This window comes from Cydia strobilella, chromosome 12 (genome assembly GCF_947568885.1).
Source record: "Cydia strobilella chromosome 12, ilCydStro3.1, whole genome shotgun sequence".
Taxonomy (NCBI): Eukaryota; Metazoa; Arthropoda; class Insecta; order Lepidoptera; family Tortricidae; genus Cydia; species Cydia strobilella.
In genome coordinates, this window is record NC_086052.1 from 13,631,628 (window position 1) to 13,659,485 (window position 27,858).

General features: G+C 38.8%; 2 protein-coding genes across 2 annotated transcripts; one reads left to right on the forward strand and one right to left on the reverse strand.

Annotated features, from left to right (window-relative positions):
- The first annotated feature begins 1,924 nt into the window (after window positions 1–1,924).
- LOC134746224 (tRNA (uracil-5-)-methyltransferase homolog A) lies at window positions 1,925–21,149 on the forward strand. The gene is made up of 12 exons (XM_063680550.1): window positions 1,925–2,145; window positions 2,504–2,654; window positions 8,430–8,602; window positions 9,090–9,259; window positions 10,389–10,539; window positions 14,257–14,394; window positions 15,221–15,336; window positions 16,224–16,332; window positions 16,458–16,580; window positions 17,004–17,196; window positions 18,162–18,382; window positions 20,289–21,149. The coding sequence occupies exons 1-12, from the start codon at window positions 2,026–2,028 to the stop codon at window positions 20,448–20,450; spliced, it is 1,827 nt and encodes a 608-aa protein (XP_063536620.1). The 5' UTR covers window positions 1,925–2,025; the 3' UTR covers window positions 20,451–21,149.
- LOC134746218 (uncharacterized) lies at window positions 20,999–27,440 on the reverse strand. The gene is made up of 2 exons (XM_063680545.1): window positions 27,321–27,440; window positions 20,999–23,079 (listed from the first exon to the last, which is right to left on the reverse strand). The coding sequence occupies exon 2, from the start codon at window positions 22,969–22,971 to the stop codon at window positions 21,457–21,459; it is 1,515 nt and encodes a 504-aa protein (XP_063536615.1). The 5' UTR covers window positions 22,972–23,079; window positions 27,321–27,440; the 3' UTR covers window positions 20,999–21,456.
- Between the last annotated feature and the right edge of the window lie 418 nt (window positions 27,441–27,858).

Below are 27,858 nucleotides of genomic sequence, written 5' to 3' on the forward strand. Positions count from 1 at the left end.
TTATCTTCGGCATTACGAAAGAGCCAAATAAACTTGGAGCCAATTCAGTTTTCTCCAGTAAGTTCGGTTCTTGTATCAAAATTGTGAATTTCCCTAAAAGCAAAAGTCTGTTACCGCTTTTATCTCGTTTAGCATCCATGAATTCCACAAAGTCTTCTCCGTTGAAACAATATTTATATTTCGGTTCATCTGTTTCAACCAACCATTTTTTACGTAGTTTATCATATACAGCGAAAGCTTGCCTGTGTTTTTGTAATTCCCGTTTTAGTTCATCATTTATGCGAATAGTTAACAGGGAATACACTTTAGGGTAGGTATAGACAGCTTCTAATATTACATAGGCCCACAGTTCTCTGATTTCAATTATAGCATTAATTGCCTTATTGTTTTTTACGTGGTTGCCCAGATACTTGGGATTAAACGTAGGCAATGTCATTTGGTCGGAACTCTCGGAAGATGTATCACTTGTATCTTTGAGTTCTTGTACAACCCACTGTTCTGATTCGATTCTATTTAGTATACGTGCAATATTTTCAAAATCAAATCTTTCAGAACTCATATCGCTTTAAGCAGTTTAAGCTGCTGAAATAACAAGAAAAACACCTATTAGTACCTGCGCTAAAAGTAGCTAACCTATGTAGTAGAAACCAAATACTTTTTAAAGATCGTCATCGTCATAATACTCATAATAAAATTAAAGATACATTTCTTACATCCTAAGCTCCGAATACAACTCAAAAATGTAAGTGGGATGTAGTGTAGAGTGTAGAGCCAGTAAGAACCTCGTATACGATCTTTAAAAAATTATATGTGTCTTATATAGTTTTAATCGTGATATTCGTAAAGAATTAACTCTTAAATGTATTTATAAATATAAGTATCTACTTACATAAGTATATTAACAAAGTCGAAGAAAGTCCTCGGTGTCTTACACAACTCACTTTAGGTATGCGTATGTAGGAATCTAGGAATAGAACTGCTTAATAATCACAGTTCGGAACTATATTTAATAGGTATGGAATGAACTACCATTATTACAATGTAGTAGAGCATACAATACATATACATTGCAAATGGCAGTTTTGCTTTCCAAGAAACTTAAGATAAACAATGCTTTATTCTCTGTTTCAGCTGAACGGTGATAGAAAAGGACAAGCCGAGCAAAAACAGTGTTTGGTGCTTAACAACCAAAATAGGGGGTATTACTGCAATGTTCTGCCACCAGAGTGCAGCAGTAGCCCGTTTAGTAAACCATAGAGTAACTTATACATACTGTACCTTTAACAGTTTTTTGACAAGTTTTCAGAGATAATAAAATATATGACATTGATGCAGCAATGCAGCAAAGAGGATATGCAGTGAGGCGGTTTGTTTACAGAGAACCTACCGGGGAACGCGAATTCGAAATTTCGCTATCTGGTTCTTTATCGCTCGAGTATGCAAGAGTGACAGAGATATTATATAACGAAATTTCGATTTTCTTGTTTCGCGATAGACCCTCAGATTGTGGTAGTGGCGCCCCCTACGCAGAGTTTTGGCGTAATATTCCCTATTGGCACAACTAATATTTTCCTGGCTTCCGATTCTGACAAGTTTCAATGATAAAATAAATGAATGTGCAATAAAATTAGTGGCAGGGAAATATTATTGGTAAATCTGGGAACGGGTAGGTGATACATCATTGCACACATTTGTATAACTCGGGTATTCCCCTTTGTCTTAGGTTAAACTACCTTTACACGGTACAATAATATGTCGTTAAAATTGCAATATTTTTTATGAGACCATTATTTTAATTAGCTGATTCATTCATTATTAGAAATAATATTATTTTACTTAAAATAAAGAAAACTGTGTTGCCTTATAATATTTCTTACATATTCGATAGTGTGATGCCTCTGTGATGCAATCTTGGATGAAAAAAAAACGGGCTGTCAAAACAACGAGGGATAACCTATAAAATATTAGGCTCGATTCCTTGTTTTTTTGTTAATAAGTGTAGAAAAAGCTGCATATTTCCTAATAATGAGTGACGGGAAAGAAGCCGAAGTCCGCGAAGAGTATGCGTATTTAGACCGGGGCGGATTTTCGTCGGAAAAATTCAAAATAGAGCTTCGAGGACTACCAAAGTTTTACGGTATAGCGGTAAGTAAAACTTTACTTTCGTAATTGGTTATTTTTTTGGTAAAGACATTACTTTGTTATTTTACAGTTTTTGAGTACTATCACCAAGTATTATATAAGTTTTTACTAAAACTCCCACTGTTGGATTAGCACAATTTTTTGTCTAGTGTAGTGTCTTTTAGAAGAAATAACTGTGTCAGGGTATAGCAAATGAGGCACAAGGACAAAAGTAAATTAGCTAAAATTTATTAATTTTACTTTTATGTTTTGTATAATTTTCTCTTCTGTATTTGTACTTATGAATAAATGATTTCTAATATATTCTAAACTTAATCAGAAAAAAGGTATTAAAAGTATATTTTGTGTAAAACTATTTCAGGAACTGAAAAAGCTAATGAACCACAAACTGTCACTGAACACAAGCAAGATAAAGCGACCCAAGAATGGGAGTCACTGGTTGTTTGCCTGCTTCCAGAATGATGAGGATCGGAACAAAGCCATTGAGGCATTGAATGGCTACTCATGGAAAGGTAAATTATCCATTTCCTAGGTTACCGTTAAACTAACTATCTTTGCCCAAAAAGACATTTCTAAAAAAATCATTTATTTAGTCAAATGTGTAAGAGACAGTAACACTACTATTTTTAAATAGAAAAAAGATTATATTTGTGACAACATTATAATTACATACACATGTGGTTTAGTTAACTCAGGAAATTTCAGTGCCCTATTGACAACTAGTGTCAATAGGGTATTATCATAATCATAATATTTTTATTCAAAATAGATTCATACAGAACACTTTTTGTAAGTCAAAAAATTGTAGAGAATAATTAAAAATAGTTTACATTGAATATGTATAGGTCTATAAAATTATAACTTATATGCCACGCTTAGCTGTACAGATAAGGTATCCAATCCGTATTACCATAGAGTAACTTATACTAGAGCGGTACTGTCATAGTAAATTTTGTAGCCCCAGTAAATTCACTGCTATCTGTCGACACACTTTAAAACTAAAAATGAAGATTTGTAAAAATACGATAAAATGTATTTAAAAATGGATAAATGATTTTTTTTATTTGCATTAATTATTTTTATGATTTTGACCCATATTCTTTCAATGATATGCGTTAAAATTGTTAATTAACAAACAAAACCGTCAACGCCATCTATACGACAGTAGGCCAAAGCTAGTAGCGCCCTCTGAACGAGAATCAAATTTTCTTGATTTTTGAGGCACGTCTTTTCCTTAGACTGTATCCATCTATTACGGAGTTATATCTATCTTTGATATTAGCAAATCGTTTTGACAGTTCTAAGAAAGAAACTGATATGACTAGTAGGAGAATACCCTATTGTAGGGTATTTTAGCAGACATGATCTTGTTGAAAAATACATGCAAGTAAAAAGATATGGAGAACCCTTTAATGTATATTTCAGTTATCTTTTTTTTTTTAATACCACGTCGGTGGCAATCAAGCATACGGCCCGCCTGATGGTAAGCAGTTACCGTAGCCTATGGACGCCTGCAACACCCGAGATATTACACGCGCGTTGCCGACCCTTTAAAAACCTGTACACTCATTTTTTGAAGAACCCCATACTGTAGCCCCTCGGGAAAACCTCGGCAGGGAGCTCATTCCACAGCCGAAGCGTATGCGGGAGGAAATTCCTCTTAAACCACACAGTACGCGACCATTTAGGTGCTAGGGTGTGAGGATGAACACCCTGCCGATGGCGAGCGGTGCGGTGATAGAAAGCGGCCGTTGGCATCATGTCAAACAATTCTTCAGAGCACAGCCCATTGTACAAGCGGTAGAACACGCATAAGGAGGCGAAGTCTCTTTAGACTTAAAGGTTCAATACCGCTTGTGAGTTTGGGATCGTCGACGATTCGTACATTTTATTCATGAAACCAATTTACATGTCAAAAACTTAAAATTAGAATACAGTTAAAATATAAATTGAGATAAAACTTAAAATTAATATCTAACTCAACAATAAATATACAAGTTTGGGAACAAATCAAATTATTTTATTAAATATTTTGATTTGTGTTTTTTAAAGTAGTCACACTACTATATATAAATTAAAAACTGTAATAGATGTCATATATTAAAGAAAAAGTGACGAAGCCCTCCAGTGGTGAAGGCCGGATTCGAACCGGCGTCTTTAGCTATCGCGGCTAACGCCATGAACCCCTAGGCCACCCCGCCACGGCGGTGCCCGTCCGAATTTCTCGACTATATGCCATCTTAGTAAGACTAGGCGTCTTTGACCAGCTCTAAGGGCAAGCAGTGCGCGCTTGCACCTCCTAAACGAACTCCTTACGGATTTACGTTGTAGCGAGAGAGACTGGTGCTGCCATCTATGAACAAGTTTGGGAACAAATCAAATTATTTTATTAAATATTTTGATTTGTGTTTTTTAAAGTAGTCACACTACTATATATAAATTAAAAACTGTAATAGATGTCATATATTAAAGAAAAAGTGACGAAGCCCTCCAGTGGTGAAGGCCGGATTCGAACCGGCGTCTTTAGCTATCGCGGCTAACGCCATGAACCCCTAGGCCACCCCGCCACGGCGGTGCCTGTCCGAATTTCTCGACTATATGCCATCTTAGTAAGACTAGGCGTCTTTGACCAGCTCTAAGGGCAAGCAGTGCGCGCTTGCACCTCCTAAACGAACTCCTTACGGATTTACGTTGTAGCGAGAGAGACTGGTGCTGCCATCTATGAACAAGTTTGGGAACAAATCAAATTATTTTATTAAATATTTTGATTTGTGTTTTTTAAAGTAGTCACACTACTATATATAAATTAAAAACTGTAATAGATGTCATATATTAAAGAAAAAGTGACGAAGCCCTCCAGTGGTGAAGGCCGGATTCGAACCGGCGTCTTTAGCTATCGCGGCTAACGCCATGAACCCCTAGGCCACCCCGCCACGGCGGTGCCCGTCCGAATTTCTCGACTATATGCCATCTTAGTAAGACTAGGCGTCTTTGACCAGCTCTAAGGGCAAGCAGTGCGCGCTTGCACCTCCTAAACGAACTCCTTACGGATTTACGTTGTAGCGAGAGAGACTGGTGCTGCCATCTATGAACAAGTTTGGGAACAAATCAAATTATTTTATTAAATATTTTGATTTGTGTTTTTTAAAGTAGTCACACTACTATATATAAATTAAAAACTGTAATAGATGTCATATATTAAAGAAAAAGTAACGAAGCCCTCCAGTGGTGAAGGCCGGATTCGAACCGGCGTCTTTAGCTATCGCGGCTAACGCCATGAACCCCTAGGCCACCCCGCCACGGCGGTGCCCGTCCGAATTTCTCGACTATATGCCATCTTAGTAAGACTAGGCGTCTTTGACCAGCTCTAAGGGCAAGCAGTGCGCGCTTGCACCTCCTAAACGAACTCCTTACGGATTTACGTTGTAGCGAGAGAGACTGGTGCTGCCATCTATGAACAAGTTTGGGAACAAATCAAATTATTTTATTAAATATTTTGATTTGTGTTTTTTAAAGTAGTCACACTACTATATATAAATTAAAAACTGTAATAGATGTCATATATTAAAGAAAAAGTGACGAAGCCCTCCAGTGGTGAAGGCCGGATTCGAACCGGCGTCTTTAGCTATCGCGGCTAACGCCATGAACCCCTAGGCCACCCCGCCACGGCGGTGCCCGTCCGAATTTCTCGACTATATGCCATCTTAGTAAGACTAGGCGTCTTTGACCAGCTCTAAGGGCAAGCAGTGCGCGCTTGCACCTCCTAAACGAACTCCTTACGGATTTACGTTGTAGCGAGAGAGACTGGTGCTGCCATCTATGAACAAGTTTCAAAGACGCCTAGTCTTACTAAGATGGCATATAGTCGAGAAATTCGGACGGGCACCGCCGTGGCGGGGTGGCCTAGGGGTTCATGGCGTTAGCCGCGATAGCTAAAGACGCCGGTTCGAATCCGGCCTTCACCACTGGAGGGCTTCGTCACTTTTTCTTTAATATATGACATCTATTACAGTTTTTAATTTATATATAGTAGTGTGACTACTTTAAAAAACACAAATCAAAATATTTAATAAAATAATTTGATTTGTTCCCAAACTTGTTCATAGATGGCAGCACCAGTCTCTCTCGCTACAACGTAAATCCGTAAGGAGTTCGTTTAGGAGGTGCAAGCGCGCACTGCTTGCCCTTAGAGCTGGTCAAAGACGCCTAGTCTTACTAAGATGGCATATAGTCGAGAAATTCGGACGGGCACCGCCGTGGCGGGGTGGCCTAGGGGTTCATGGCGTTAGCCGCGATAGCTAAAGACGCCGGTTCGAATCCGGCCTTCACCACTGGAGGGCTTCGTCACTTTTTCTTTAATATATGACATCTATTACAGTTTTTAATTTATATATAGTAGTGTGACTACTTTAAAAAACACAAATCAAAATATTTAATAAAATAATTTGATTTGTTCCCAAACTTGTTCATAGATGGCAGCACCAGTCTCTCTCGCTACAACGTAAATCCGTAAGGAGTTCGTTTAGGAGGTGCAAGCGCGCACTGCTTGCCCTTAGAGCTGGTCAAAGACGCCTAGTCTTACTAAGATGGCATATAGTCGAGAAATTCGGACGGGCACCGCCGTGGCGGGGTGGCCTAGGGGTTCATGGCGTTAGCCGCGATAGCTAAAGACGCCGGTTCGAATCCGGCCTTCACCACTGGAGGGCTTCGTCACTTTTTCTTTAATATATGACATCTATTACAGTTTTTAATTTATATATAGTAGTGTGACTACTTTAAAAAACACAAATCAAAATATTTAATAAAATAATTTGATTTGTTCCCAAACTTGTTCATAGATGGCAGCACCAGTCTCTCTCGCTACAACGTAAATCCGTAAGGAGTTCGTTTAGGAGGTGCAAGCGCGCACTGCTTGCCCTTAGAGCTGGTCAAAGACGCCTAGTCTTACTAAGATGGCATATAGTCGAGAAATTCGGACGGGCACCGCCGTGGCGGGGTGGCCTAGGGGTTCATGGCGTTAGCCGCGATAGCTAAAGACGCCGGTTCGAATCCGGCCTTCACCACTGGAGGGCTTCGTCACTTTTTCTTTAATATATGACATCTATTACAGTTTTTAATTTATATATAGTAGTGTGACTACTTTAAAAAACACAAATCAAAATATTTAATAAAATAATTTGATTTGTTCCCAAACTTGTTCATAGATGGCAGCACCAGTCTCTCTCGCTACAACGTAAATCCGTAAGGAGTTCGTTTAGGAGGTGCAAGCGCGCACTGCTTGCCCTTAGAGCTGGTCAAAGACGCCTAGTCTTACTAAGATGGCATATAGTCGAGAAATTCGGACGGGCACCGCCGTGGCGGGGTGGCCTAGGGGTTCATGGCGTTAGCCGCGATAGCTAAAGACGCCGGTTCGAATCCGGCCTTCACCACTGGAGGGCTTCGTCACTTTTTCTTTAATATATGACATCTATTACAGTTTTTAATTTATATATAGTAGTGTGACTACTTTAAAAAACACAAATCAAAATATTTAATAAAATAATTTGATTTGTTCCCAAACTTGTTCATAGATGGCAGCACCAGTCTCTCTCGCTACAACGTAAATCCGTAAGGAGTTCGTTTAGGAGGTGCAAGCGCGCACTGCTTGCCCTTAGAGCTGGTCAAAGACGCCTAGTCTTACTAAGATGGCATATAGTCGAGAAATTCGGACGGGCACCGCCGTGGCGGGGTGGCCTAGGGGTTCATGGCGTTAGCCGCGATAGCTAAAGACGCCGGTTCGAATCCGGCCTTCACCACTGGAGGGCTTCGTCACTTTTTCTTTAATATATGACATCTATTACAGTTTTTAATAAATATACAATTAGGTGTAAAAAAAAAGTAAATCAAGTTGGAAATTAGAAATTAATATCAAAAACAAAACTCAATTTACAAAACATACATAAAATTGTTACAAAAAAATATATTAAATTTATTATAGGTATAAAGGTTTGTTCTTGACTACAATGTTAGGCACTGACCTTGTGTGTAGAACGGGCGTTCGATGAGCCACTTTTAAGTGATGCTTAAAGTTGCACAAACTTGGTGCGTTGTTTTGTGGCAAATTATTATAGACAGTAGGTTACATGTTACACGAGTTAATTTATTAGATTTTTATTTTTCTACTAATTCCTACAAGTAGTAAGTAGTACACCCTACCCCTTGCATTGCAGAAGTGCCTATAACACTGTATTACCATGTTGGATATCTATGGGCAATCTTTGCATATAATTATTCATAAATTTTTACAGGTAAAACACTAATAGCAGAGGTAGCAAAACCAGCTCCAGATCCACTGGTTAGAAAGAGAAAGCAAGAAGAAGAAGGAGCTGGCCCTGACAAGAAAAAGAAGGAAGATGTCAGCCAGGAGCAGAGGATCAAAGATGCCACTACTCCTTATTGGAATATGCCCTATGAAGAGCAGGTTAGTATTAATAAAAAAAACAGCTAAAAAAGCTATACAAAGCTAAATAATACAGTAACTTTGTCGCCTGAAAGTACGGGGTTTGTTTGCGTCAAATCCGGTAGTTCTGATTTTTTGCAGACTTGTTTATGATGTTGGCCCAATGAATAATCCAAGTTTGTGACCTCGAGCGCAGAACGCAACTTTGTCAAAAATCTAAAAAAAAAAACCGCGAAAATTTCAGCTGTTTTTTTAGATTTGGGTGATGATGTTTTTAAAGTAAACTAAATGTGCTACAATACGAGACTAGAATTGTCTCTGTAGATCTAATAGTTTCAGAAATAAAGCCTTTCAAAATTTATAATTTTTTTCGAACTTGAATTCGTAGGCTAAGTAAGTGCAGTGAGTATGCACTTTTGTCTCAGGGGATACCGCTTGTCACGATTGTCATAAATTCTTTTCTTTAGTTCTATACATGTTAAAATAATTAATTTGTATACATTTTCAGCTGAAATTAAAAGAGAAAGAAATAAAGCACCTGCTTATGAAATTTGACAATGAGAGATGGAGGTTGGACAGAGATAACCGCGGGGCTCTCGAAGCGAAGCGCAAACTTTTCAACGGGCTCAGCTTCGAACTGAGGCCCATAGAGAGGTCTCCTGTCACGGAAGGATATAGGTAAACCTTCTAATATTCGTCATTAGTACATTTTCACATTGTCCAATAAAATGTCTTTTTGGAGATAAAATTGCAGCAACTTGGAGTTTCTAGACCAAGGAGAACAACGTTTGCGGCACTTTGAGGTTCCTAAAACTAGTGATTTGTCGACCAATATCCGAAAAAAAAATCCGACTAGATATACATTTTAGAACTTTGAAAAGTGCAAAATAAAATACAAGTGCTTGAAATAGACGCATCAGCTCCAAGAGCTGCTAGTGTATGAAATAAATAATAATAATAACCGATACAACCAGTCGACCACGAAGAATCAAAATGTGAAAAAGTGCCTATTTATATATTCTAATAATTATTAATTAAGTTATTTTTAGTTCTAAAGAAAGTGCTAATGCAAAAATAAAACGTCTTGATGCCATAGGGATAGGGATATATAGTGGCCTAGATAGCCGTGGTTGTGGGCGAGTGGGACCTTCGCCCACGGCCTCGCACTTAGGAGGGCCTCGCACAGTCAACCTTTTTCTTACCTTGGGAAAACACATTGAAAAGGGCCTCGCAGATGTGGTTTTCGCCCACGGCTAGATTGGTTCACGCTGCGCCACTGGGGATAGGGCACTCTGTAGCATCTGTTTTTCTCCAAGGGTCATCCGACATCCAATGTCGGATCGGACAATGTGAAAACTCTCAGTGTTGCTGTTAGTATAATGACTAATTCTAACTTTAAGCACCATTCATTCTTGAACCGTCTAGTTCAAGAACTTGCATACAATATTCGATACATTGCTTGTGAAGAAGAAGAAAAAGGAGAAGTTCAGTAGGCACAATGAATTCAATTGATCAACCAAATACTGCAATGTAACGAAAATCGCATGCAACACTTATATTGACCGGGATATAGACTGTGATTACCTTTTGTAACACACACAACTTTGACACACACCCGCTATCTTCACTCACCCGTGAACAAGATTCATGTAACAATACAAAAGGTAATCACGGTCTATATCCCGGTCAATATAAGTCTAGTGAAACTAACTGTAAATCATTTAAAACTCTACTCGCATGCAAGTTCTTGAACCGTCTAAATGGGGCTTCAATGTGTATAATGTCTTATTCTAATTTTGGCCCCCAGGAACAAATGCGAGTTCACAGTGGGAATAGATGGGGAGACCGATCTGCCCACAGTTGGGTTCCGGTTGGGCAGCTACGCGACGGGCACTGTAGCTGTCGGCCCTATACAATCGCTCATACATATCTCTGACAAAACGAAAAAGGCAGTTTTGGTAAGTCATTCTTTGTAAATGCACTGTTAATTGATATTTGTAAACCGTATTGCAAAGCCATGTACCTACATACTCGTAACTTTACGTAAGTCGAAGAACCCACGTAGCAGTGTGGCACCGCTGCCCCGCGCGGAACGGCGGAGGCGCGGCGTGAAATTTTGTATCCCGGTGTAGTGTAGAGTGCAGAGTGTAGTGTAGAGTGCAGAGTGTAGTGTAGAGTGCAGAGTGTAGTGTAGGTAACCCGCCTAGACCGGACACACGGCGCCGCGACGCCGCACCGCGCGGAACCCACCGCCACGCCTAACCGTAGCGGATGTTAAGTTGGTGATATACCATGGGCCGGTTGCACCAACCACAGTTGACGGACTGATTAACGTCACTCAGCAGCAGTGGACTATGAGATTTCCTTTACAATAAAATTTAGCTAATTCTTTAACGGTGACAGATGGTTTGGTGCAACCGACCCTAAGTGTTACGTGGGCGCGGTCGGGAGAGACTGTTTTTTTTTTAATTTTACTTACCTCCCTAAGCCACTTACGCTAGCGTGAGCAAACGTGTCCCCACTCCCCACAGACATAAGTTTCACAGTGGGCACAACGAGGAGACCAATCTGCCCACACTTGGGTTCCGGCTGGGCATAGGCATAGTCATAGTCATTTATTCATGTAACAATATACATTGCGTTTGAATTTTACATTATATCACAATTTTATAAATAACAATTAAAATTAAAGTATTACAACTATCTCACATAATAACAATTTTAACTATAGTTGGCTTATAATAAAAAAAAAACCAAGTCTATGTCAATTCATCTAAATTAATTATTCGATACTATTAATTATGTCAGAAAGAAAGAGAAAAAAAAAACGATTTATTAATACTATATTGTACTCTGAACCATAGATTAGTATATGTTATTACTGTAATAGATAAGAAACTCTCGGACATTTCACGTTCACGTCTCTACTAGTGCTGCCCCTAGCGGTCCTGCTCTCAACTAATGAGACTGTATATGCAGTAAACACGCACACATGTACACACACACACACACACACACACACACACACACACACACACACACACGCGTACTTATGGGTTCTTTACCTACATGTAACAACTTTAATATTGGAAACTGATTTATCTAGTAATCTTTGTCGTACCAATTTCCATTTGCTTAGAAAACTACATAAATCAGTTTTTCAGAATAAATAAATGAAAACTTATGTTGAATCAAGTACAATATATTATTTATAAGTACCTACTTATTTACATACGTTCCATTCCAAGTAACTAAGACACATGCAAATACAGCGACGCTTTAAGCGCACTTCCGTGAAAATAACTTAACAGCAAGTATGTAACAATTTATTTCCTGACTATGTTTTAAACAATAATTAGAGGCAACCTAATTCATTTCTTCTTCTTGATCCCAAAATAACTTGGAAAGCTTCAATAGTTTGATCCAACTTTTTTTGATTTAATTTAAATCCATTTTTGTCGCATATTTCATAGTTTTGAGAACATTCAAGCTTTTTATCCACAATTTGTGGTGCGGTGATCTGGGTGTTACAGCGCATTAGATTAGGTAGATTTTCCTTTTTTAGGTTCACTGAAATTGCCATTGACAACTTCGAAAAACTTATCGAAGAAAAGCACGATACCTGCCGTGTCGCAACTTTATTCTGAAAGCTTTTTAATACCTGAAAATATATTAACAGTTAAGATGTTATCAAAAGTATAAAAAGGTTATTTTACAGCGAAACAGGACAAGTGTTGAGCATGCATTTTAAGGGTGTGCTATTGTCACATTTAATGTTAGGTAACAAGAAATCAGTGAATCGGGATATTATTCATGTAAAATGTCGACAAAGGTAACGTATTGTGGTTGGATTTTATCAGTAGATGTATGTCTTTCTAATTTTGGCAGGTTGTAGTTGATTTATCAGATTAAGACCTAGGCACGGAAAATAGTATCTTAATTATGATAATCAGAGCAACGTGTATGACGGGCCTTACGGGCACTAAGAATGGTGCTAGTTCAACGGCTGTTATTTGAAATGTTACAATGTTCCATGTTCCATCGCCAACATTTCATAAATATGCTTTACCCGAAGCCTCTATCAAAGCTTTTGATAAAGATGAAATAATAAATAAATGTTCAGGAGGTATATATATATTATAAACTCGAAAATTTACTTACCTTGCCCTTATACCGATGTACATACAAGAAGGTACACAGATTCGGCGCGGCCCGGCCGGCATTGCTTTTCATCTTGCCTGCGTTGGTTTGGTTGAATGAGTAAGAGCACAACTCAACACAACTTACAAGGTTGGTTGTGATATAAAGAAACGCTGTTTGTTAATATCTTAACATAAATCTGACCAAAAATATGTTTAAACGGAATTTATATTAAAAAACAACTTAGAAATAATTTCAAAATTTCCCGTCAAACCAAACGTCATTTGGTTTTTTTATTCGTCTAAATACGTCAGTCTGTCATTGTACGGTGTTTGCACTACATATTAAAAAAACTACTTTTACGTTTCAAATTTATTTTGTTTCCTAGTTCATTTGCAACGTAAGGTTAGTAACACTATCAAAACATTTTTTATTAAAATATATTCTTCTAGATTTAATTAAATACGATTAAGTTACCTGCTTAAATATTTGTTTTGGTATATTTTGTTTTCTACTATCTACACACAAGAATGATATCTAGCCACACTCAGCCCTCCTTATGCTAAAGGCGGTATCTCAAAAACGAATGAACTGGAAATGGAACGTTATGATTCAAATTTAAGGTACTTATTTGCATGCAATCTTCAATTGAGATACCGCTTTTTAGCTCAGCAGGGCACCACGGCTGAGGAATATATGTCCAGCATAACCCAGAGATGGCATTATTATCAGCATTACATTACTCCTCTTCAGAGATACTATACCATGCTCTGAACTGACAAAAACTCAACAGAATAGAAGCACTTCTTCAACAAATAAGTTTTGAGACAATAAGACAAAAATTTAGTGACTGTCTTCAAATCGGATGTACCATCGCCCGGGCGATGGTACATAAGGACAACTATCACAAACATAAATTAAAATTACCCCTAATATCTCGAATTGAACAGCTACAGTGCCCGTCGCGTAGCTGCCAAAAAAGATACTCTATCTATTCAATAGATTGCCATCCGATTTGAAGACAGTCACTAAATTTTTGTCTTATTGTCTCAAAACTTATTTGTTGAAGAAGTGCTTCTATTCTGTTGAGTTTTTGTCAGTTCAGAGCATGGTATAGTATCTCTGAAGAGGAGTAATGTAATGCTGATAATAATGCCATCTCTGGGTTATGCTGGACATATATTCCTCAGCCGTGGTGCCCTGCTGAGCTAAAAAGCGGTATCTCAATTGAAGATTGCATGCAAATAAGTACCTTAAATTTGAATCAACGGGTGACCCCGTTGACCACGAACGCTGTAAAGAGTTCGAAACGTCGGGATGTATTATAAATTCAATATACGCGATATAATCCGTTTTCATAGTTTTATTTCATGAGTTACTATCGCGGTAACCGAAGTCAAAAACACTTTTCATAAAACTACATTTAAACCTAAACCTGTTCAATTTACACTCTTCATAGTCTTCATATTCCTTTACTTTTACCTATATAAAATGATACGTTTTCCCTTGTTTTTAAACTCGCTTTTATTCGACAGATCTTCCAAGAGTTCGTGCGCAAATCTGAACTTCAACCATTTTCGCCCGCGGACTATTCAGGCCACTGGCGTTATCTCACCGTTCGGCACTCCATGTCTACTGGGGACCTAATGCTCATCGTAGCGTTGCATCCACAGGTATGAACATTTTGAACCTTATTTCTGGGGCACATGGTTCAATATTCAGGCCACTGGCGTTACCTCACCGTTCGGCACCGTCCGGGACCTAATGCTCATCCTGGCATTGCATCTACAGGTATGAACATTCTGGACCGTATGTCTTGGGCACAAGGTTCAATATATGGTATACTGGTACTCGCAAACCAAACTGACGAACGGCGTCGTAAAACTTCTCATTCACACTTACATAGTCGCAGCAGGAGCGAAAGAGATGGTAGCACGATCTCGGTCGTCAGTTTGGTTTCCCGAAATATATTAGATCTTATATCTGGGGCACAAGGTTCAATATTATGTCCAAGGGCGACCTAATATTTTTCGTAGCGTTACATCCACAGGTATACCTGTATTTAACCTACATTTGCGACGTTTTTAATCAAAAGGTACCACATTGTCGCTTACCATAAGGACGCTCTGAAGGTTTTTAGCTTGGTTCAAGGACTTCAAGGTAGTAGGGTTAACTTTATTCATCTTTGTGAAAGTTGACCTTAAGGTATAAGTACTTATACATACATAAATAAACAGTCTGTAATTTCGCCAGGCTAAGCAAATACCTAAGCAACTTAGAATAATGGATCGTCGACGGGTAAGTCTTGATGCCTCAGTTGGTAGAGCGAAGGGCTAGTATCTCCAAGTCTCGAGCTTAAGTCTCACCAGAGGTGTCGAATATTTATTTAAAAAAATATGATTTCGATGGTACAGTATGCTGCAGAGATAACTGGCCCCCTGCAAACAAGTTTCTATACAGGGGGTCAGTTATCTCTACATAATTAATTTATGTTTTTAGGAGCTGACAAGTGAACAGAAGGAGAAGATACAAAAAGAACTAGTGGAGCATTTCAGTTCAGAAGAATCAGCAGCTTGCGGGATCAAATCGCTGTACATTGACTACATTACGAAAAGGTATACAATACAATACAACATTCTTTATTGATCATCAATCGATATTAATATTATATGTGTGAAAGTAAACTCTGTCTATCTGTCGTATTGTCGTACAGCCAAGGAATTCGATTTATGCGCCACTTTGTACAGTCAACCAATTTGATTTATATTCCACTGTATAACCATGTCATAATTATATTAATCAATTTGTTTATCTTCTACAACAGTGCTTATTGAATGATGTTTGTCATGTATATAGTAGTTAAAGCGACAAGGTTCTATAAATCAAATTGGTTGACTGTACCCCGACACAGTGACAATAAATATTAAAGCTGCTATAGGGATCTAATATCAGTGTCACTGTGACGAGGTACAGTCCACATCATAGATATGTTTAAAATATTCACCTTACTCTTTTGTAATAGTTATTGCGAGGAACGGCACGCAGTGACGCGGACGACGCAGATTGTCTATTGTTTTCTCACTACAAAATATAGTTGTTAAAAATAAGCCAATTAATTGATTTGTGCTATTATTTCAATATAAACCGAAATAAGTGTCATATACGATGGAAAAAATGACCAAGGCCTCCGAACAGAAGAAATACTGTTTACGCGACAGTTGCCTAGACCGCCCGGCCATCCGGTCACGATGGCATGGGTCGAATTTTCCAAGTATATGGCAATTTCCTGAGGGCTTGTGGCGCCCCCTAGCCATCCCTAAGATATTCTAATAGAAAGTAATTTAATTTGTTCTTAGAGTATTTCAATATAATTAGCGACGAGCCGACGAGGATGGGATAACATATAAAACGTAGTTATGAAATTCCTTGACCCTTTCATGACTGAGTGAATATGTTTAATTGTCTATTAAACATTTTATTTAGACATGCTTAATTTACTTAGGCGAGTGGGCGAGGAGGCAAGCAAACCGCTACATCTGTGGGGCGACACGCACATAGTGGACACTATTCTCGGCAGGCAGTTCAGGATATCCCCTGAAGCATTCTTCCAGGTAATAACGTTTTTATGTATTTTTGTTTTATGATACTCTTAACATGTATAAAGGATACTTACACCAATACGTGTTTTTGTGCCAATAGGTAATTGTATCAAATAATAAATACGTATTACAACCAGATAAACACAGCGGGTGCTGAAATACTATACCAGAGCGCCATCGACATGAGCCAAGTGGACGGTGGCTCCACTGTCGTCGACATATGCTGTGGCACCGGCACCATCGGACTTTGCTTCGCTAAGGTAAGGATAACACAGGTCTTAAGCGCGCGGTCGTTTTATGCGATAAATGCAGCGTTGAACGCAGGAAAAGTAACATACACTATATTGTTTTACGCGGTATGCGCAGCGGTAAGCGCATTGACATTTTTCATACATTCCGTTAACGCATGCGTTCAACGCTACATTTATCGCATAAAACAACATACATACATATAATTCATAAATGAATACATCACGAACAGTTTAAAATGTTTTCGCTCTATCCAATAAAAAAAACATACACCACAACTATAGTTGGTCAAACCAAATTGTCAGTAAATAAGAACACTAAACTGGACTCATCCTTTTCCTTTGGGTTCTAGTACTAGTGTAAGACAAAGATAGTATGATTCTCTCTGTCTATGTTTGAAATGAGACAGTCCTTTGACAAACTAAATATTTCAGCACTGCGGCCAAGTGCTAGGTGTGGAGCTAATCCCAGAGGCGGTGCGCGACGCACGCGCTAACGCAACAGCCAACGGCATCGACAACTGTCAGTTCTTCGCCGGCCGCGCGGAGGACACGCTACCCTCCGTGCTGGCGCGCGCCGCCACTGATGACGTCATCGCCATCGTCGACCCCCCGAGAGCGGGCTTACGTTAGTATACTATACCAATGTAGACATTATCTCCATGCAGTAAGGTTTACATTAGCACACACGCAACAGCCAACGGCATCGACAACTGTCAGTTCTTCGCCGGCCGCGCGGAGGACACGCTACCCTCCGTGCTGGCGCGCGCCGCCACTGATGACGTCATCGCCATCGTCGACCCCCCGAGAGCGGGCTTACGTTAGTATACTATACCAATGTAGACATTATCTCCATGCAGTAAGGTTTACATTAGCACACACGCAACAGCCAACGGCATCGACAACTGTCAGTTCTTCGCCGGCCGCGCGGAGGACACGCTACCCTCCGTGCTGGCGCGCGCCGCCACTGATGACGTCATCGCCATCGTCGACCCCCCGAGAGCGGGCTTACGTTAGTATACTATACCAATGTAGACATTATCTCCATGCAGTAAGGTTTACATTAGCACACACGCAACGGACAACGGCATCGACAACTGTCAGTTCTTCGCCGGCCGCGCGGAGGACACGCTACCCTCCGTGCTGGCGCGCGCCGCCACTGATGACGTCATCGCCATCGTCGACCCCCCGAGAGCGGGCTTACGTTAGTATACTATACCAATGTAGACATTATCTCCATGCAGTAAGGTTTACATTAGCACACACGCAACGGACAACGGCATTGACAACTGTCAGTTCTTCGCCGGCCGCGCGGAGGACACGCTACCCTCCTTGCTGGCGCGCGGGTCACTGATCACAAATGACACGAAGTCATGTAGTCATCCGTGACCACAGCTGGTGCAGCTGAAACGTCGGATTAAGTTAAAAATAATAACATTATAGAGTTAGACCAAGCTAAGTTGGCAGCGATTTTGATAGTCCAGACTCTCCAAGTGTTATTTTAATAGTCATAATGCGCTATCAAAATCGCTAGGTCTAACTCTATCGCGGTTGATCCGTTCATATCATTAAAAACGCCTTTACTCTTTACAGACATGCGAGCAGTAACCCAACTGCGGAACACGAAGTCAGTCAAGCGTCTAGTGTACATATCGTGCAGCCCGGCCTCGGCCGCCAAGAACTTCATAGACCTGTCCCGGCCTTCGTCGAAGACGCTCAGAGGAGCGCCCTTCCTGCCCGTCCGCGCCGTGCCCGTGGACATGTTCCCGCACACTAAACATGTCGAGCTTGCCGTCTTGTTCGAGAGAGAACAGGTACATTCACCATCAGATATATTTGAGCGACCGAGGTGCTCAAAAATATCTGAACACGCACTCTGATATCTACACAATAAAGGCGTGTTCAAAAACTTCCCTGTTGCTTTAACCTTCTGGACGCTAAAGACCGATATATCGGCACCGCGGGTCCAACGCCAAAGACCGATTAATCCGTCACAGACCACAGAGCAACATAAACCTACGTGCATGTGCATAAAGTTCAATTTTAGTTTTGACACTTAGGTGACGTGGCGTCCGAGTGACAGCTTTGGTGTTTGACACGGCGTCGAAAAGATTAATAGACAAACTTTTAATTTTAAGGTTTTTCGAATAACGGTCGATTTCCATTTTCAAGCTCATACCCCAAACAACTTCTGTCATTTTCGTAAAAATAATTAAAAACTACTCTTCTCCTAAAACCACGAATAAAAAATATGTACCTATAACTAAAATTTAAACTATATTTCATGATTACAGGTACAAAAATAAGTTAATAATATTATTACCAGTGTAACTAATAAAACATGTATGATAAGTTGTTACAAATATATTTATATGTATATGATTTGATAAAATTAAGGATACAAATAACAAATAAAATTATAAGTAAAAACGTATAAAATAAACCGCTACCTGCCGTCCCCGGACTCCCCGGTGCATGCGAGGGTGGCATTCTGAATTACTATGTATGTGCATGTATAGTCTTTGCACCAGGAAAAAAGTTAGAATGTAAAGCATTAAGGCAATCAAAGTTAAAAACATTCTTTATACAAATAGGCCTAGCAACAAGCGATTTTAAATTATTATATTTTTTAAATATAATTTATTGATTCATTAAAATAATAATCAAAATAAAACATTACAAAAATCTTAACCTAAACTAGAAACTAACAAACACAAAAACTATTCACAAAATTCGCCCCGCGCCCCTCCAGACGCAAAGGAGCCCATCACGCTCGCCGCGTTGCCACGTTGCATTTATTGATGCAGTTATTATAATTCATACAAAACATTGAATCATTACAGATATGTCAAACTTAATAATAAGATCATCAAAAACTAAAGTCGTGTAATAAATACTTGTCAAGAATAAAAACTGTCATTAACCTCGTAAGCCGCACCATACAATTTTTCCAGTTTTTTATTTGATTTAGATTTATTTATTTCAGGATAAAAATTACACTATAAATTTGCATCAATGTCAAAATTATGCTTATCTTCTTATCATGACCATGAACCTTGTTCTATACGTAAATTGTACATTGTAATGCACATTGGGTTAAATCAGAAGTACTAGTACTGTCTCAACATTGGATGCGGTACCAGTATGATAATGATAACCGAGTAACTTTGATTTTAACGTTTTACCAGTGGTTATACCGCGAAAATCTAAGTTCGTAAATTTCTAGCAACTATCTCTGTTACTCTAATTACGCCTTTATTGGAGTAAAAGAGAAAGATACTTGCAATTTGCAAACTTTTTGGTTTATTGTGCCCCAGAAAGATGTATAAAATGTAACAATAAATTGGGAAACAGTATTCAGTTAAGTTCAGTCGCCATCAGTTATATCAGAGCGGCCGAGGTGCTCATAAATATGTAAACACGCACTCTATTATTGTTCCTTGACAATAGAGGCGTGTTAAGATATTTATGAGCACCTTCATCTCACCTCTTTCTCACACCTGATCTCTCAGGCGGTCTAGCATGAGTTGCGTTCTCGCGCGCGACTCCATACATCGAGCGCGACTTCAAGTATGGACTCGCGCGCGAAAACGCAACTTATGCTAGACCACCTGATCTGATAGCGACTGTACCAGTAAACTTTCCATTGACATATAATATTAATGTAGAATATAAAACAAAGATATCTAAATAGAAAGCTTTTAATTTTTTTTCCAACAGGTTCCTGAAGACCAACAAGAAAAATTGGAAATAAAAGAAGACAAGGAATCTGTCGCACAAGAAGGGGCCAAACAAGAGGAAACTGACGAAAAAGTGGATACGGATAAAATAATGGAAGTAGAAATAAACAATGAAATAGAAGCTAGTGAAGAGGGGAAATAATTAAATAAAGGAAGTTGATGGAAAGGTGAAATAAAATAAATATGGTCCATGTAAACTTTAAAAATCAATACAAAAAATGTAAAACTCCTTTAAATGCGAAGTACTGAACTTTTTGCGATATTGGTGATTGACGATTGTAATGTGCTCAGGCGGTTGGTATAAAAATTTAGGAACTAAAACTAGTTTATATATATATATTACATTTTTACCAACTTAACATAGTACAATCAGCTTCATAAAGCCAAGTCTTCAACTAGTCTATCATAGCTGATCAACCCTGCCAACTGCCTCAGTTAAACGGTAGACCCTTTAATGTGAATATAAGGTCCGTTTAAATGCAGCCCACAGCAGACCCTGTTGTCACGTTGCCACCTTTGACAGTTAAGATAAGAAAACCCCATTAGTTAGACCAAGATAACTGTGCAACGATTTTGACAGCGCAGACTAATTATTTATACGTCATAATTTCATAGAAGTTTGACGTTTAAAATAACACTTGCACAGCCTGGGCTATCAAACTCGCTGCAGACTTATCTTGGTCTAACTCTAGAGACTTTTGAGTTTTTGAATTTCCCAGTAGCTATCAGTATACGATACGATAGAGGTCAAGATTGTTCTTTTTATTTGTTGACTATGCTAACTTTAATGGTTAAGTATTATGTAAAGATGTTACAAGCTCGTAATAAATATTTAATAACATCCATGAGTTTTTAGTGTATGTTTGATTAGTGCCAGCTGAATCTGCTGAATAGTATAGTTTGTTATTATTAATTAATCGTGAAAGTACCTACTAGAAAAGATTCATTCGTTCATCGAAATTAAAAGCTAGTCAGTGTACTCCGTACACTGCGGTTGCTCTTGACTGTTAAAAAATGCCGTCTGACACATGTACCTATACTGTACCACAAAACCACTTGCAATATAATAATCAAAGAATATTAGGTACTACTAGGTTAGGTAATTTATTTATTATACTGCTTATAACTGCGTTAAAAAGAACTGTAAATTAATTTTTATACCTCCTATTGTTATTACGTATTTGTCTATCATTCCTAAACCAAACAATAACAATTAAAAACCAACAAACCACAACACAACCACAATAATAGGCAGTACGAACCATTCCACTTATTATTGTAATACCGTGTTTTACAGGTGTGAGATAAGACGAAAGCGACTTTTGATGACTTCTAAGCTCCTCATCAGTCAATCGCGTTTCCATAAGTTTTCTGAGGCTATCTCTCACCGGCGAGTAGTACACGAGCGATTCTCTATGTCGCGACATGGCCACCACCAGGTGTCGCACAGACTCGCTCTGTGTCTCCCGTGAGTTGCACGACATCTTCACTATAACTACACGCGCTGCCTCCTTGCCCTGGTACTCGTGCACGGTCGACACGTCGTATCCAGCCTCCTTCATTTGTTTCTTCTCAGCCTGCTTAAACACCAGATATTTTGTACCTTCCGATCTCGGAACATCTTTAAGCGATGTAAAAATTTTACACTTCAAACTGCGCAAAATATTCGACGCTGAATACACGCAGCCGGCGTAGTCACATCTTTTAGACAAGATGGCCATTACGTCGACAGGACACCTGTAAGAAACGTTTAAGGTTTCGGTAGGCTTGAAGAACATGGAAGACTTGTCATATCGCAATGTTACGTCAGTCCTGTTGATATATCCGAGCTGGTTCGGGTCGCCCAGCAAGTATAAGTTTCGGCAGCGGCTGAACAGGCACACGAGGAATAGTTTCCCGGGGTGTTCCATCAGCGCCTCGTCTACCCACACGTCGACATACCTCTCTCGCTTGTTTATTAAGTATGAGTCAATCGTCCTGTACGATCGACTGTAATTAGATTGCGGAAATTCATTATTTTCGGCCATACGCTTCCGGATATCTTCAGCTGCCTCCTTACCGGACGTGAGCACCAGACTGCCCGGGTTATGGTTCTTGATAATGTACCTTGTCTTCCCGCAGCCAGGCACGCCGACAATCAGTCTAATATTCGGCACTTCGAATTCATGAAAATATGCCCGACAAGTAGCAGTTTGTGTCACCAAGTTCGGTTCTTGCATCATTCTTGTAAATTTCCCCACAAGCAGGAACCTCCAGCCCCCTTTCTCTTTTTTAGCAATTGAAAAATCTATGAAGTCTTTTCCGTCGTAACAAAATTGATATGGTGGTTCGCTTGGAACGACGAGCCACTCTCCTGTTATTTTATCGTACACTGCAATGCTCTCACTGTGCTTCTGGCACATCACCTTTTCCTGGTCCAATAATGGATATTTCAACTGTGAATATATGTGCGAATAGTTATGAAAAGCGATATTTATGACATATTCCCATAATGCTCTAATTTCTATGATAGCAGCGATTATTGTTGCCTTTGTAATGTTGATTTGTTCCAATTGTTCCAAATAGTACTCGCGCTTATAGGTAAATTCAGGTTTTGCGTATATTTTCTTTTCGCCCCGCAATATGAGCCCTTTTCCTGCACATTTTATATATGTATGGGCCATTGTGGCAGTAGTAGGTATCTTGGACTTTAAGTATAATGAATTAATTAAGTAATGTGAATTGAAACAACTTTTTGAATCACAAATTTATTTAATTTTGCAGTGAAGATCCTGGAACAACAATAACACGGCAATATTATAATTTGGGACTAATTTTGGTACTTAAATATTATAGGTATATGGATAGAACAAAGTCTCATATTCTTCGTATGTATTGTAGAGGTAGCTTCACTTTATGGACTACATAAATATGGGCGAAGGCCCTAAAGCAGATCACAATAATTAACCCCATTTGTTTTCAATAGTAGAGCGAAATAGTAGGTACACATTGACGCAAGTGCGCAAGGTGTCTCATTAAAATTAAACTAGGCCTGAGATGCCTTTTATGAGCTGTAGGCGAATAGGTCTATTTTTTTTACCGAGGTCAAGATTTCAAAAGAAGGATTAGGATTTCTCTATTCGGTTGTATGTTTTTAGGGTTCCGTACCCAAAGGGTAAAAACGGGACCCTATTACTAAAACTTCACTGTCCGTCTGTCTGTCACCAGGCTGTAACTCATAAACTGTGATAGCTAGACAGTTGAAATTTTCACAGATGTATTTCTGTTGCCTCTATAACAACAAATACTAAAACAGAATAAAATTAATATTTAAGTGGGGCTTCCATCCCATACAAGAAACGTGATTTTTTGCGTAATGGTACGAAACCCTTCGTGCGCGATCCCGACTCGCACTTGGCAGGTTCTATAGGACCTACTGACATCTTTTATTTATTATACCTCTACATTACTTGACATTATTTAAAAATTAACTGTAACCTTTAGCTACTTAAATAATATTGAAAGTAAAAAATAAATAATTGTCAAAAGCGGCTTTTTTACTAAGTAGCGGAATTTCTTATTTATAACAATGATTGTAAAACCCTATAAAAAAAATACAATTGTGTAAGTACAAATTTGTATTGCGTATTGTAATTTAGTATCTTGCCTATTATTTCCAATTTCCAATCAAAGCTTAACCATCTAAAGTTCTAAACCCATGTAAACCAGAAAACAATATTTTTTTCTATAAGACGATCTTCGTCGCAGTGTACTATTTAGTAGTCCATCATTCGGACTTTGTTGTTGATTTTTGACCGAATAATACTTGCTTTTATTTGTTTGCTTAAGGCACTAAATTATGGATGGTATAGAAAGGATGCCAATCTCTTATGGCAGAATCGTTGCAAAAGTGACCGCTTTCAGCTTTAAATAATAGTTCCTAATTTCTCCGGTGGCGCTAGTTAGGCTCTGGGACACGAGTATAAAATCCTTAAATAATCCTCTTGATATTTTTAATCCTTTAATAATCCTTTTCAAAATAGTCAAATGCTTTAGTCATTATTCTGAGCAAAATAGCTTTAGCTCTGTGACACTTGAGTTTATTCCATTCCACGCCATGAACGTTTCAGGCTAATACTTTATAAAAAAATATAATTGAATCCCAAAAAACAAATAAAAATGTAGATTACCATAGTTTAAAATATAAATATTATAGGGACATTCTTACACAAATTGGCTAAGTCCCACGGTAAGCTCAAGAAGGCTTGTGTTGTGGGTACCATATAATACCTATACAAATACTTAAATACATAGAAAACATCCATGACTCAGGAACAAATATCTGTGTTCATCACACAAATAAATGCCCTTACCGGGATTCGAACCCAGGACCGTCGGCTTTACAGGCAGGGTCACTACCCACTAGGCCAGACCGGTCGTCAAAAAAAATTTCGTAAAAATAAATACTAATCACTTAAAACATATGATTATGTTACAAAACTAAAAATATAAATTTTAATATCGTCAAGTCTCATTGTGAAATACGGAACTCAATTACAATAGAGCTTTACTTTGTCTATCGACCGAATCGATTCCGCCATCTTGTCAAATCGTTTGGCTCGCGTCATCTATCTGTCAGTGTCAGTTAGTACGAGAGCTTGCTTTGCCTTGTATGCGTGTTTTGTGTTTCGCGTTTGCGTTGTTTGGTGTTATTTTGATGAATGTAGGGGATTCTGATACCTCCACTTTAATCCATACTTCAGATTCAAGTTCAGAAAATTAAAAACACTTAAATGTACTTGTGTTATGATGTTCCTGTAATGTTTGTTTAAAAAATATATTTATCGATTACGTTCCCTTGTTAGCACATTTAATCGAAAATCGTAAAAAATCGATTCGACTTAACATTGTCACAACCCTTTAATTGCTAAATGACATGTGTCAAGCTCAAGCTGTTTGAAAAGGATTATAAAGGCTGGCGTCCGCTAGACTCGCCGAGGCGAATCGAATCGAATCGCAATAATTCGCTTCCTATATTTTCTAATGCAACTGCGTCCATTGACGAAGAGTTGCGGCGCGCCTGTCAATGGACGCAGTTGCATTAGAAAATATAGGAGGCAAATTATTGCAATTCGATTCGATTCGCCTCGGCGAGTCTAGTGGACGCCATCCTTAATATGTTTGTACACAATAAAGCCTTTGCTAGACGGTCGCCGACAAGCCCCTCGGACCGCGTGGCCTTGTTCTGGACGGACCGTGTAGACAGTGTTACCAACAAAATTTCTTACAAACATTACCAAGGTCAGACGGTCTGAAGCCTTGTCAGCTACCGTCTAGCACACGCTTAATATATCACTACAAAGCATTTCGTCGCTATACGTACTCAACCTCATATCTGCAACAATCATTTGATGGAAATGTCGCTTTTCTTTCATTCGGAATACGGGTGTTTTTGTCAACAAATGAGTGTTGCAGATACGAGGTTGAGTAAGTATAGCGGCGATTTGCCCATACATTACATAATCTAACCTAAGCTTACCTCAATTCGCAAATGGAAAAATCAAGAGAAGTCAAGAATGCGCGTTGTTACGAGTGAAAATAATGTAGGTACCTAGTCGGCTCATAAGTTCTGTCACTGGCCTTTAAAATTTAAATTTGGAACTCCTAAAACAAAAACCGTTCTGCATTTGAATTTCGAATCTTTATTAAATATTTGAGTAGTATAATTTTGCAATTTTCTGTTTTCTTCAACATGGAGTGGACGCTTAAAGATAGCCGTACCGCAATAATTGCACTATATCGTTGTGGTCACTCGCCGACTAAAATTTTTAAGCTACTTGAAAATTTAAAATTCTCTAAGATTTGTGTATCGTACCATAGAAAGATACAGTGAGGTCTCTAGTTTAAAAGACAAGAAAAGAAGCGGTCGTCCGCGTACAGCTAGGACTCCAGCGGTTGTACAAGCAATTAGGGCACGCATTGCCAGAAATCCCGCTAGGAAACAAAAAGTTATGGCCCTCCAGATGGGTTTGAGCAAAAACATGGTGAAAAGAGTGCTTAATCAAGACCTGAGACTTCGTGCTTATAAACGAAAAACTGGCCATCTTCTCAATGGTCGGCTTAAAGCTTTAAGGCTTAAAAGATCTAAAGCTTTATTGAAGAAGTACGCTAAAAATAAGCACCGTTACTGTTTTCGGACGAGAAAATTTTTGACATAGAAGAAAACTGTAATAAACAAAATGATAGAGTGTACGCTCGCAATAGTAAAGAAGCGTCTAATAGCATTCCCCGTATTCAAAGAGGTCATCACCCTTCATCTGTGATTGTTTGGCTGGGAGTTTCTTATGCGGGCGTCACTAGTATGCATTTTTGTGAGAAAGGAGTAAAAACTAGTGCCAAAGTGTACCAAGACACGGTGTTGACTAATATTGTGAAACCACTATCCCATACGATGTTTCTAAACCAGCATTGGGTTTTCCAGCAGGACTCTGCTCCAGCCCATAAGGCAAAGTCTACACAAGCCTGGCTCGCCTCCAATAAAATCGACTTTATACGGCATGAAGATTGGCCCTCCTCTAGCCCAGATCTTAATCCTTTAGACTATAAAATATGGCAGTATTTAGAGGAAAAGGTGTGCTCAAAACCTCATGCAAATCTAGACTCGCTGAAAAAATCTCTTGCTTACGGCAGTGGCCAATATCGACATGAAAGTGGTGCGTGAATCCATTGACGACTGGCCACGAAGACTTCAAGCCTGTGTAGATAATTATGGCGGTCATTTTGAATAAATGTTATACATTTAGATTCTCTAGTTTATAAGCTTTCAAACGCTGTACAAATTATACGGAATAAACTTAAACTTTTGATTTTATTTTATACTATGTATATGACAGAACTTATGAGCCGACTAGGTAGGTAAATTCGTTGGCACAGAGCTGATACATCTTTCAACTCTCTTTGCTTACTGGAAAAGTAAAGTTTACTTGTGTCCACTTTTTTTTACGATACGATATTTATAATTTCAAATACGTACATGCAATTTTCCTTTGAACTTAACCTCCTGAGTCCCAGACACAAATGAATTGAAATCGAAATGGATGGATTGGATGGACGGATGGTGAATACGCTACACTACACTAGTACACTGGCATAGAGAATTATAAATAATCTAATCACTACGTTCTTAAAAATATGGAGATGGACGTGTTTATATTCTAGATGTCAGACAAAATCAAAGAGTATTGTAATGTCAAAATCTAGGTAAGTAGCTACCTATGGATGGTATAGAAAGGATGCCAATCTCTTATGGCAGAATTGTTGCAAAAGTGACCGCTTTCAGCTTCAAATAATAGTTCCTAATCTCTCCGGTGGCGCTAGTTAGGCTCTGGGACACATGAAGTTATACCCTAAACAGGAGCGAACTGTCACTTTTTTTGCCATACTAAATTGAACCTTATCACCGAGCCAGAAAGCTGTTCGTACCAGACTAGAGAAAACGGTCCACATGAGATAGCAAAAGTGGGTCGCGGTGTCCCACTCGCACATGTTGCCAATGTTAAAAAAATACCATT